This window comes from Nicotiana attenuata, unplaced genomic scaffold (assembly GCF_001879085.1).
Source record: "Nicotiana attenuata strain UT unplaced genomic scaffold, NIATTr2, whole genome shotgun sequence".
Taxonomy (NCBI): Eukaryota; Viridiplantae; Streptophyta; class Magnoliopsida; order Solanales; family Solanaceae; genus Nicotiana; species Nicotiana attenuata.
This window is the reverse complement of record NW_017672500.1, coordinates 174,007-187,560: the sequence shown is the minus strand read 5'-3', so window position 1 is coordinate 187,560 and position 13,554 is coordinate 174,007. Positions and strand designations below refer to the sequence as shown.

Here is a 13,554-nt window from a genome sequence, read left to right as displayed (position 1 = left end):
TGTAGACTGTTTTTTGCAGAAGATTTTGTAGAAGCTTTAGTCGTTTTGGATTTGTGAAAACAGAAAATAATGCATCTACAATCAGAATACAAATAATCTACAATTTATCTACAAGATATCTACAAAATGAATACATTGAATTTTAATATCCCAATTCCCATTTCAATTGTAGCATAATTGGCATTTTTGACATAATTGTAGAAGGTTTGTAGAAGGTTTAGTCTTCCCAATCTACAATTTATCTACAATTATCTACATTTTATCTACAATTTATCTACAATTCTACAATTTAACTACAATTTATCTACAATTTCTGGAAATATGTCTTCTTCTTCTTCTTCTTCGAGTTTCAATCTGAAACTCAGTCAAAACCAAGTCTAATCTTCACCAAAACCCCTCAAAATTGAGATATAAACTCCTAAACATATTCCGAATTATTTACAACAACACCCAATCCAAACAAATAATGATTTTTGAGAACCCAAATTTGAATTCAAAGCTTTCAAGCTTTTTAATGGCTATCAATGGTGGAAAATATATGGAAGAACAGATGAAGATGAAAAACAGAAATCTCCTTTCCGTTTCAATATTCTTCTCCTAAATCTGTTCAGAATATTCACGCCAAATCTGTTCAGAATATTCTTCTCCTAAAATTTAGCTTGCATAAATAGGAAGATACAACTGCTATTAATTAGCTTTTAATGATTGGTACAAAAACTGTAGAAATAATGTGGACTGGGCGGGTAATTTAGAAATTATGCACATTTTTTGTAATAAGGTTTCATATATGGTATAGATAAGAAAAAATCCCAATTATAATGCCCCATCACTTGACGACAACTTTAACAATAACATACTCAACGTATTCTTACAGTGTGGAGCTTGAGGAAAATAATGTGTACATAGACCTTATCCCTATATAGAGATAGATTGCTTCCGATAGACGCTCGGCTCAAGACAAGCATTTCTAAGTATGCTTGAATAAGAAAAACAATAATAAGGAAGTCATGTTAAAAATAATAAAGACAAAAATAATAACAAAAGCAAAATAATAATTAAAAAACTCGACGACAACTTTAAGTTCATCCAAATTCAACACCAATTAGTTCATGCTGCAAGAGTAACAAAACTACTTTATTGTGTCTGTTATTTGCACCGGCTATTGGAAAATGACTTTAAGATATTTCTTTACTCGGTAATATGGACCTTATTAATGAAATAAATAATACTATAATTAAACTAATCACTGACTACGTCAAGCTAAACAAGCATAATTATATTGGTCAAAATCTGGCCACTCGGCCACGGCGGTAATTGTATGTGGTCGAATTTGACTGATCACGTCCCCAAGTAAGCACGACCAACCGTATACACACAAGTCCGGCTGAAGGGGACGACTCAAGAACAGTACAAAGGACGACCTTGCAACAATCGGTCCCTTTATAGCATTTATTTTATCTTTATCTTTACGGGAGTTAAAACAGAGCCCCTCCGTTATATAAGGGGGGATTCTCCACTTTCAAGTTTCAACAATTCGGAAAGGAAGATAACAAAATTGTAATATCCTGGACCCTCCAAGGGGAGACAGGAAAAACTTCGATGATGAATAAAATCTCCCAATTATTATTTCTACGAAGTCTTCCGTTTTACTCTTCTGTCTTTGGATCTGGTATTAATTATGATTGACTATGATTTACCCCTCCTTGTATATTGATTGATTTGCTTAAAAATTGTTCGATAACTTTTAAGTCAAACAATTTGGCGTCGTCTGTGGGGATTTCCTAGTGAAAGCACTTAGTTCTTCCCGGATCGAAGCAAAAGAGACACTAAGAAGTTATTCCCGGATCGCGGAGGTGGAGAAGCTCCCCCCGTTTCGGCTCCTTCTCATCCTCATACCGTGTCAGGCCGAAAACCGGCGCAAAGGCACTGCAAACGAGGAATCGAAAATTACCCTGAAGCAACCTGAATGCCACAGTCAGACAGATAATCATTCAGCTCGACCTCGCTTGAACTGGGACTCCTTCACCATCAAAGTATTACAGTTCGACCTCGCTCGAACTGGGACTCAGGCTAAGTGCCTTTGCCGTCGAAGTATTACAGTTCGACCTCGCTCGAACTGGGACTCAGGCTAAGTGCCTTCGCCATCAAAGCATTACAGTTCGACCCCGCTCGAACTGGGACTCAGGCTAAGTGCCTTCGCCATCAAAGTATTACAGTTCGACCTCGCTCGAACTGGGACTCAGGCTAAGTGCCTTCGCCATCAAAGTATTACAGTTCGACCTCGCTCGAACTGGGACTCAGGCTAAGTGCCTTCGCCGTCGAAGTATTACGGTTCGACCTCGCTCGAACTGGGACTCAGGCTAAGTGCCTTCCCCATCGAAGTATTACAGTTCGACCTCGCTTGAACTTGGACTCAGGTTAAGTGCCTTCGCCACCAAAGTATTACAGTTCGACCTCGCTCGAACTGGGACTCAGTGTAAGTGCCTTTGCCATGAAAGTATTACAGTTCGACCTCGCTTGAACTGGGACTCATGCTAAGTGCCTTCGCCATCAAAGTATTACAGTTCGACCTCGCTCGAACTGGGACTCAGGCTAAGTTCCTTCACCGTTGAAGTATTACGGTTCGACCTCGCTCGAACTGGGACTCAGGCTACGTGCCTTCGCCATCAAAGTATTACAGTTCGACCTCGCTCGAACTGGGACTCAGGCTAAGTGCCTTCGCCATCAAAGTATTACAGTTCGACCTCGCTCGAACTGGGACTCAGGCTAAGTGCCTTCGCCATCAAAGTATTACAGTTCGACCTCGCTCGAACTGGGACTCAGGCTAAGTGCCTTCGCCATCAAAGTATTACAGTTCGACCTCACTCGAACTGGGACTTAGGCTAAGTGCCCTCGTCATCAAAGTATTACGGTTCGACCTCGCTCGAATTGGGACTCAGGTTAAGTGCCTTCGCCATTGCAGTATTACAGTTCGGCCTCGCTCGAACTGGGACTTACGTTAAGTGCCTTCGTCATCAAAGTATCAAAGTTCGACCTCACTCGAACTAAGACGAGTTCCACCCCCGCAACCAAATCACAAACCGATAAAGAAATGAAATTCAAGGCAAATAGCGAGAAAGAATTCTTTATTAACGGAGTCAGAAATGCGGACCATCGCCGCTTACATCCGGTCCGAACCGGCCGAAAGAGTAAAATCTACGAAGAAAACAAGGAACAGACAAACACCCATCGGTGTAACCAAAGAAAACAAACCAACACAAACAACGAAACAGGAGTCTCTCTCACTCGGCGCCAATACCGTCACCATCATCACTTCCATAAGGACCATCGTCATCACCACTTGCACCACCATCGGCTTCTGTGTCGCCATATCATATCCATAATTGGCTCGAGCCTCGCGAGCTTTCTGGCGTGCCTCCTCGAAAGCCGCCTCAGACACGGTGCCCACCTCCAACAAGTTCTTGAAAATGTCACGCTGAGCCTCAGCGGAAACCCAGAGTTCATGAGCCTGGCGAGGAACAGCAGCACGGGACGGTCCGACCAGGGCCCTCAGTCGCTGATTCTCCTCCTCCAAGGCCGCAACCCGATCCGACAAGTCCTGGGCCTCCTGATCAATCTTGCCGATTCTCTCCTCAAGCCTCGCCTCTTTAAGGGCCGCAGTAGCCCTCTCCGACTCTCGCTCGGACTCATGAACACGAACCGCTGCCTCAAAGGTCGCCGCCCTCATCAAAGCATCCCTCTCCATGCGTTCCAAATCGGCGACCTTACCTTCCTGTGCAGCCAGCTTCACTCTCCATTCAGAGTCTACCTCCGCAGCTCTGGCCTGGCTTTGCTCCATTTCCAACTGTAGTGCTTGCAACTTGCCCTGCAGATGTTCACACTCCGCGGCGACCCCTCTTCCCACCTCGAGCTCCTCGTCCTTGAGGTGGATTTGCTCTTCGAGCTCACTCCTGCTGCGGAGCACCTGCACTAGTTCACGGTCCTTCCTCTCAAACTCTTCGCCCAATGCCCGGTTACGGGGATCATTTCTTAACCGTTCATGCAACTCGCGACATCTATCGCGATAGCGACTGTATTTTCCCAGCATCTGCAAAAAGATCCTCGACCGGACATTGGCCCTACGAATATTCTCTACCTCCAACATGTACGTCTGCAAAACAAGAAGAACAGTCAAACTTATGCCCACTCCACAATAAAGGAGAAATAAACTGAATCCTGATATAACATACCCGTAAGCCCATCACAGCCACCTCGTCCATCACTTCGACATCCGAAACACTCCTCAGGGACTCGTTCTCGGCCTCAGAACACAGTAGGCTGAATTGTGGTACCAGGCTACCCCCTTGACTTAACATGTTCACGTCGGCAGGAATCTCAACGAGGCGGGCCGACCTCTCTGCGTTGACCACCGAGTGGGTAATGCCCTCCTCGAACATCCGAACGTCATCAGGGTCCAAGTCAGACTCAAACTCGTATTCATCGACCATTACACTCTTCCCCCTCTCCGCTGCTGAAAATGATAGCGGCGCACTCAAGGTCACGACGGTAGCGTTAGGGGAACGATCCTCCGCTACAACGAGATGTTCTGCGACATCCGCAGCGAGAACTCCCGATCGGGCTGTGGTAGCAGCAGAGTCCTCCTGGCCCTGGCTAACGAGAGCAGCTCCGACTATCCGCTCCCCTTCGGCGGTAGACGCTGCAGCAACACCTCCCTCTGGGTTTGCCGGGGGAGAATCCAAGTTGATCACTATCGGGGGAGCCATCTCGAAACCTACTCTCTGCCTCTTCAACGGCCCTTCTTCCTCCCCGGTGGACGGCGAGTCAGGTTGAGGACGGACGATGCCAGATGGGCCCTCATCCCGAGACATAGTCTGGGTGGGTGTGGTAAAAGCCACTGACTCCACCGACGCCGCCCTCGACGAAGGACGAGCTGTAGGTACCGCACTGATACGAGCGGATGCAGCCGGACGACAGAACGCCAACTGAGGGGTCCTGGCTCTGCGAACCCTCCCTAATCACGGCAAACAAGGCTCGAAAAGTAAGATCGATACAGAAGAAAGTTCAGAAAGTAAGGACGTTATCTCAACTGTAAGGACCCTGCGTCCGAATCACCAAAGAAAAGTCTCCCATGTACGAACTCCTGCTGTATGGGGAAGGATGGCCTCGACCCATTCCCGAATCCTCTCCAAAGGAGGTGGTGGTACCTTCTCGGCTGCAAAACATCGAGATGAATCAGTATATGCAACACAAGATATAGAGAGGAAGAGACCGAAACAGACTCTGTTAGCCAAGGGCGAAGACTTACGGGCAAAATTCCACACTACCGGAAACCCAGTCGGGTCCGCCACGAGGTGCTCGGTCCGCACATAGAGAAAATTATCAAAGAAACGGCGGTTGTTCCTGTCATCCATCTTGACCACCAAACCTTTCGACCACGAGGACGCGCGTGGATCATTGTGCCGCGAATCCTTTGAGGAGCAAATAGGCTGAGCACGTGCCTCAGAGTGACCTCACGACCGGCCAGCTCCGCGTACTTGATGAACATAAGGAAAAGCTTGTACAAATAAGGAGAAATTTGGGCAGGGCGCACCTCATAATAGCGACAGAAGTCGACCACCAACATTGGAAGCGGAAGTGAGTACCCCACAAGGAATGGATAAGCGTAGAACGAGCAGATCCCAGGACGGTCTATCTGGACCCTTTCGTCCTTTGTGGCCGGTACCATCTCGATGTAACTGGGAATGCCCCATCGCTCCCTCAACTCCTTTATTCCGACCTCCCCCATAAGGGGTTTAATATCTACATGCTCCATGCCCCCATCGGCGCTGAAGTCTACCACCGCCTTCCCCGGGCGGAACAAAATTTCCTCTACTGAAGGGACCTCCTCGCTTTCCATCAGGTCTGAATCCCCGTCTGCCGGAGCGTGATCCTCAGTCGCCGGCGGGATAGCCGGAAGATTATCGTGAGAGGAAGTTCTCGCCATCGTTAACCCAGAGGAAGAGAAGGGAACTCTGTTGGAGAGATAGAAAGGTTATAAGAATGCTGCAAGAGAAGAGGCAAAGAAAAAGCTCAAACTGACCAAGAGAGAGATATCCTAAAAATCCTCTCAAAGACAAGCGAAGAAATATGAGAGACAAATGACAAGGCTCATCCAATTTATAGGACACGAATTCTCTGAGCGCAAAAACCAACGGTCGCCACTAGGATCTAACCAGGCGTGAAACGATTCAGCTTCTCGGGAACATGCGCTACTATGACTACTTACACGAAGTGCTGCTCCATTTATCAACCGTCGTTTCAGCTTCGATACCGTCATAACGGTACAAGTGTATCAGAGAGACCCCTCCGGGCCGTTCCGAAAACTCATGACATGACTAAGGAATAATATGCACATCACTCTCAATATGATTACGTCACAAACATGATCCGTCCGTCGAGGTCGGTAGGATACGACCCTAACAGACGGAGGGACTAACTGTATTGGTCAAAATCTGACCACTCGACCACGGCGGTAATAACCCTGTCCCAACTACCCTGCAGTGGCGGCTAATGAACTCGACCTCGTCCGACCCGCACTGGTCACTAAACAAGCGTCGAGGTCGAGATCCCTTCATGAGGGGAAATCACCCCCTCGACCCAGGCGAGATAAGATATGAATGAGACATTTTCGACTATAAATAGAGGGCAGAAGACTCGAACCAGGGGGGGCTTCTCCATCATTTTCTTGATCATCCACCAACATAAGAACACCTAGAGAGAGAGACTCCGAGAGGGCCGATGGAGCCCAAAGGGAGAAAGAAAGGGAGATTCTTCACATTCAACAGTTCTCGAAGAAGACAACAAAATTGTAATTTCCTGGACCTCTCCAAGGGGAGGCAGGGTAAATTTCGATGATGAATGAAATCTCCCAATTATTATTTCTATTAAATCTTTCGTTTTACTCTTCTGTCTTTCGATCTAGTATTAATTATGATTGACTATGATTTACCCCTCCTTGTATATTGATTGATTTGCTTAAAAATTGTTCGATAACATTTTAAGTCAAACATATACCTTGTTCTTTATTTTAAACTACATTTTGCTTCGCAACTTTGACTTCTTTTTATTGCTTATTCAACTTTACCCACAAACTAATTTGAGGAGAAATGGAAGTAATAATTTTTGTTAAGTCACAAACCACACTTAGGTAATTTGACATTTATCCAACTTAGTACTGTTTTTTAAAACATGTCTTAGCTTATTGTGAATAAGAAAAAGGAAAGCTTTCCGAGAAAAACAATTATAAGAATGCAGTTATAGTGCTAAATCTGGAAGAGGAAACTGCATATCCCTATAAAATTTGAAGGAGAATAAGAAATAAAATAAACAAATATAATTGACGAGTCAAAAGTATGTGTGTCGTTGCCTGATTTTAAGGAGAGTGGGTGCCATTAATAATCTCTCTATATTAAAATATTTGAAAAATTAAATGAATTTTGACTAACATTTAAGATTCAATTGTCATTTTGATACGAGGAGTATTTTAACTTACTGTTGTTTTCATGTAACTTATGAATATTTAATCTTAGCTTCAAAAAAATAAATCTACTCTGTTTAATATCAAAAATTAATCAAATTAGTTTTAATAAACATTAGTTCCCAACAAGTTGAGATAGAGGAAATACTTCGAGCCCGTTTGGACATACAATTTTTTTTCTTTTTTTCCAAAAAAAAATTCACTTTTGTTCTAAATCAGCGTTTGTTCATAAAATTTCAATTTTTTCATTTGAAGATGTATTTTGGAGATTTTCAAAAATTTGAAAAACTCCAAAAAGCTGTTTTTCAAAATTTTCATTCAAATCACTCACAAAACTTCAAAAACAACTCAAACTAAAATTTATGTCCAAACACAACTTTAAGCTAGCGTTTGGCCATAGATCCCAAATTTATTTTGAAAATCTGATTTGGGTGAAGTTTGGTTTGAAGATGAAAATGTGTTTGGACATACGTTTTCAAAACATATTTTCCAACTTTATTTTGGAAAAACATGTATATAATTCCCAAGTTTTGGGATTTTGGCCCATTTTGGAATTTGAGATTTGAGATTTGGAATTTGGCCAAAATATGAGCAAAATTTATGGCCAAACATGAGTTTTGAAAACAAATTTCAAATCTATTTTGGCAAAACTTATGGCCAAACGGGGTAAATTTTAAATACCATATTCACTTAAAAAAAATTTTCAGCGCTTTTGGGAATATTACAATTCTTATGTCCAAACGCCTACTTCATCACCTAGAGGGAGCTGCAAAAATAGGAAAAAAAATTATAACAAAAGGATTTACCAGATAATGTGGTTCGGATCTCATAAGATAGGCTAATTAAATCTGGTTATAGTTATTTCAGTAGAGTTAGTGATTGCTTTGAGTTATAATGTTCGAATCTCGTCCCTCCGAAAATAGAAGTGAAAAGGTTATTAAAAAGATTCAGATTATATGCACTAATGGTATGATTTTTTATTATTCTATTATAGCAAATTGTTTACTTTAAAATTTTGATTTATTAATTGCATTTATTATGAATAGTTATCCGGTAGTTCATATTATAAAATTCTTTTTAACCCACCACTATTAATAATTACTCCCTCCGGTCCAAAATAAGTGATTTTTTTGCCTTTTTCTTGTGGTCCAAAATAAGTAATTTTTCCAGATTTCAAGAATGAATTAATTTTTTTTTTCCTACATTGTCCATGGAGTAAATAGTGTTGGAATATGTGTTAGGAGTATTTATGTGAGATAGTAAAAGTTAATATGGTCAATTCTATTGCTAACTAATACTAAAAGGTGAATTTCTTAATATGTATGAAAACACCCAAAAAATCACTTATTTTGGACCGGAGGGAGTATTAAGAAAGAAATAAAAATAAAGTAACAAAATCCACGGCTCTGATACGTAACGTTGGTAATACAGGCTGTTCTCTCGCACAAAAAAACCCCACAATTATCCACTCAAGTGTAACGGTCACTTGCACTTTTTTCAAAGTAATAAACCCCTTTTCCCCCCTTCCTGTCTTAGCCTCCCTACCAAATTTCTTGACCGTTTCAAACGCTCCTCCTCTGCTATCATCATGAGGATTCTTGGCTAATACCCCTTTGTTATTTCTCCACCATTCTTGGCTGGAACAGAATCCAAATCTGAAACCAAGATTTGAGTTCACAACAATTTTGGGTTGCTGCTTAAATGGGTTGTTTTCTTGGGTGTTTTGGTGGTGATAAGGACAAGAAACGTCGCAAACAGAGGCACAAAGTCATCCCTCCAGACCAAGTATGTTTTTCAGAATAACCCTTCTGGTTACTCTTTAGTTTTTCTATTTATGAAATTCTTGGAAAGTGAATTCCTGAAATTCTCTTGTGTTTGAGCAAGATTTCAGCTTTAGGTTATATTGTGGAAGTTGGTTTTACTGGGTTTAGGGTTAATTAAGCTGATGATGATGGACATTTCTACGCTAACAGTTTTTGGGCAAATGGATAGAGCTATGATTTTGTCTTTTAGAATCATTTAAACAAGTTAAAAATCAAATTTTACTCCAGATTCTTGATTAAGTGAGTGTCTTGGACTGACCCTTTATTACTTGCTATACTCCTAAGGTAGAAGAAAAATTAATTCTTGAAATTCTCTCCTATTTGATCTAAATTTGAGCTATAGTCAAGTTCAGTATATGGTTTTACTCCCATTAGGGTTAATTAAGTGGATAATCTGGAAATTTCTTGATTATGTATACTATTTGGTCCTGTAAGTTCTAATTAGTAGAGCTATGATTTTTATCTGTTTTTTCTTTTGGGATTCATATAAACAAAGTAAAAGCTAAAATTTTGCTGCAGAAACATGTCTGTAGGGATCCTCCAAAAAGCACCATCTCCACTGAACAAAGCATCATAGAGAAGGAACCCTTCTCTGAGAACTTGGTTGCGGAAGCACGGTGAGTTACTGCTTTTACTAGTGTCTTAAATTTATTATCTATCTTTTCCACTATATTTTACTAAGTTGAATGATATGGATTGTTGTGATGTAGAGATGATGGGTCTCGGAACTTGGTTGCAGAAGCACAGTGAGTTATTGACTTTATTTAGCACCTTTAGTTTGTTTTCTATATTTTCCACTACATTTTACCAAGTTAAATAATATGGATTTTTGTGATGCAGAGATAGGTCTGAGGAACAACTGAGCTTGAGTGCTAGAAAAAGAGTTACCTTTGATTCAAAGGTCACTACATATGATCCTGTTTCAATCTATGAAAGTACAGATTCTTTACGCGAAACCAAGAAAGCTGGTGAAAACGAAGAAGAGGAGGGTTGCCTTGCTAAATCAAGCCAGTCCAACTCTTCCTCTGAAGAGGGTTCAGCCATATCTAGTGTTGGATCATACCCTCCAAACCACAGGTATCAGAACTGCAGAGACAGTGATGATGAGGCTGAGGATTTTGGTGACAGTGACTTGGACGACGAATATGATCTCGATGATGAAGACTACGGCAGGGATTCCGATTGTGAAGGTGGACTTCAAGTGTGGTCTGAATCAGTGGTAACTGCATCAGTGGGATCTAAGGCTGATGATAAGTCCTTTCATCTAGTGAATGAAGAGGAGGAAGTGGATAGTCCTGCGATGTTTGGCGTGCCTGAGAAGGAAATGAGAAAGGGCGAAACAAAAGGATATGTAAGAGATAGAAGTGCTTATATCCATCCTGTGTTGAACCCTGTGGAAAACCTCAGTCAGTGGAAAACTATTAAATCTAAAGCAGCAGAACCCTTGAAGATGCTGCCACAGAAGGAAAATTTTATCTCAGAAGTAGAAGGGCCTCGTGCTTCATTCAGTTTAGAACCGACATTTAAGCAATCATCTTCATCTAGTTTCAGGCCAAAGCCTAAGGATCAAGAAATTGGAGTTGATGCTAGTCTCTCAAATTGGTTGGTTACACCTGACAATACTAAGAAGGCTGGCTCAGAAAAGAGCATGTCACAAGGTTCCAACTCTGTGATGAGCTTTGAAGACAGACCGATTTTAGGTGCCTTGACGGTTGAGGAGCTGAAACAGATGTCAGCGTCTTCCTCCCCGAGGAAATCACCCAGTCGGAGCCCTGATGATATGCCTATCATAGGAAGTGTTGGGACCTATTGGAATCCATCAGGGTCTGCAAAAGACTCCGGGTCAGCTTCTTCTTTTAAAGGCATACCAAACTCAACTAGCAAGTACAGAGAGGTAAGGTTGATATGAAGTTTTTTTCAGTAATGATACAACTTGCTTACACACAATCACTAGGTACTAAGAGGCTCTCATGACAATGCAGGATAAGAGAGTGAATTGGCATTCAACTCCATTTGAGGCAAGACTGGACAGAGCCTTGAAACAAGGTGCTGCATAAGCCTCTAAAGCTTGATTATTGTATATCTAAACTGGCACACCTGTTTGTAAGACATTTTTTATTTCTATATTGTGTGTTGCTTACATTTCTATACGGTTGCTGGATTTTGTTGTGTATGTGAATTTGAAAGTGGTATATGGGGAAACTGTTTGTTGTAATTCTTTTTTGTAACTATGATAAGTGGTTATGTACTGGATTTATCTATTCATCTTCGTCACTTTGTGTTTCTGTGGAATCATATCATCTCTAGGTCCTTGATACTGTGATTTATGAAATTAATAGCAACTAGATGATCACAGTGGTGAAGATCACAAGATTGTATCGCATAGTTGTTAACCAACTTTGCCTTACATGCGACTGCAGTAGAGATCTTTACTACGTAGAAGATTGTTCCTCACTTATGGTCATATTATACCTCCAAAAATCCGACTTGTATGGTTGATTAGGAGGACTTTAGCCTAATATAGAGCAACCATAGTTTTCTTCTCTTGTTCTTTGCTTTCTAGCCTTCCATTCTGTGGTTTCAAGATTTCGATATGAATACAGGACTAAATCAGTGTAATGTCCTTTAATATCATGTTGCTGCTTTTATATAATTTTAGCATTCTGAGTTTGAATTTCTCAACGTACATGAAGTATCAACGATATTTTCTGTGGATGTGCTGATTAATCTAAAAGTAAAAGTAGCTCGAGTTGCTCGAGTTGCTTCGGGGTCCAAAGATAGATAAAATAACTTTAGGAGATGATGGCTACGGTTAGATGCATCCTGCACTGGAATTGCAGAAATAAGCAACATAATGTATTTTTTTTGTTTTTTTCTTTCTGACTATACTTTTCTAGCACCTAATGCAGTGATTGTGTATCGCTCTGTCAGATACAGTTGGAAATTGAATGGATGATAGCTCACAAAGCTTCAATGGTCGTAAAATCAATGTCAATTACCGGGCGTAACGAAACAGTAAATGTTACTCACAGTAACGTTTTATACCTCTGTTTAGCCGTCAACTTAATTTGATATTCTGGAAATAATACTCTATTACCTAAAACGTTACTCCAACATACGTATAATCTATTTCTGAAAATGCTTAATATATTTCAATATATTGTATTATTTTTGTTATTTATTTTAAATAATGGATTATTTAGGTTAAAAAATCTCTTTGTAGCAACTAAACCCTAAAAGCTAAAATGCTTATGTGAAAACGAGAGGTTTCTGGTGTGAGATGATTCTTTAGGTACTTTTCTTGTTCAATATCCGAAATTTACTGGTCTGACTAATCCAAATTCATACTCAGATAGGTGCACTAAGGCGTCGTTTGGTAGCTGGTTAGAAGAAAGGTTATTCATGTATAAGGGGTAACATAACTTATACCATGTTTGGTAGGCAATAGTTATTTTGTATAAAATTTTGCATAACTAATACCATGTTTGGTTGACATTTTTCAATTATGCATAAATAATACATGTATAAGTTATGAGTCAATCTGTATATTATTTTATGCGGGGTAGAAGATGGAATAACTAATACATGTTTTAGTAATACATGGATAAAATACTGAAATGACAAATTTACCCCTATCACTTTACACATAAGGCTTCCTTATTTCTCTCCCAACCCGTCAACAGGTTTCACTTGCTTTCACTTGCCAACTATATACCTTGTCTTCTCTCATTTTTAAAGAACAAACTAGCAAAAGCAAACTGGAGAAGCCACTAGAAAATGGAAATACTAAAACTAAGAAGTGAAAATCAAATATGTCTAAACTTCACATAGTTCATTAGTATGACGAAGAAGTGAAAGTAACACCCAAAGTTCCTAACTAAATTGTTTCCTACATAAATGGAAAGAGAGAAAAAACAATGCAAAAGAAGGCCAGGGGTATAGTTGTAAACAAGCATTTTACTTTAAAATTTATATAATGTATATCAATTTCTAATACCAAACCAAACATTCAAAAAAATAATCTCTGCATAACTAATACCTGCATAACTAATCCCTGCATTACTTATCCCTGCATAACTAATCCCTACATAACTAATACCTGCATAACTCTAACCGGCAACCAAACGATCCCTAAGGGGATAAAGCAGGATTCCTTAGATACTTGAAGTGATGAGGTACTATATACACTTTTCTGTCCCTAATAACGTTCCTCCC

The 13,554-nt window shown here is 40.7% G+C and overlaps 1 protein-coding gene across 1 annotated transcript; it reads left to right on the top strand.

The window, feature by feature from the left end:
• Positions 1-9,013: 9,013 nt before the first annotated feature.
• LOC109213452 (protein JASON) lies at positions 9,014-11,631 on the top strand. The gene is made up of 5 exons (XM_019377249.1): positions 9,014-9,301; positions 9,859-9,956; positions 10,050-10,085; positions 10,180-11,233; positions 11,322-11,631. The coding sequence occupies exons 1-5, from the start codon at positions 9,218-9,220 to the stop codon at positions 11,394-11,396; spliced, it is 1,347 nt and encodes a 448-aa protein (XP_019232794.1). The 5' UTR covers positions 9,014-9,217; the 3' UTR covers positions 11,397-11,631.
• Positions 11,632-13,554: the final 1,923 nt, after the last annotated feature.

Excerpts from the sequence above, each read along its gene's own strand:
- LOC109213452 (XM_019377249.1), top strand. The coding sequence starts at position 9,218 with ATGGGTTGTTTTCTTGGGTGTTTTGGTGGTGATAAGGACAAGAAACGT. Across the intron at positions 9,302-9,858 it reads AAGTCATCCCTCCAGACCAA|AAACATGTCTGTAGGGATCC; the intron begins GTATGTTTTTCA and ends ATTTTGCTGCAG. Across the intron at positions 10,086-10,179 it reads AACTTGGTTGCAGAAGCACA|AGATAGGTCTGAGGAACAAC; the intron begins GTGAGTTATTGA and ends TTTGTGATGCAG.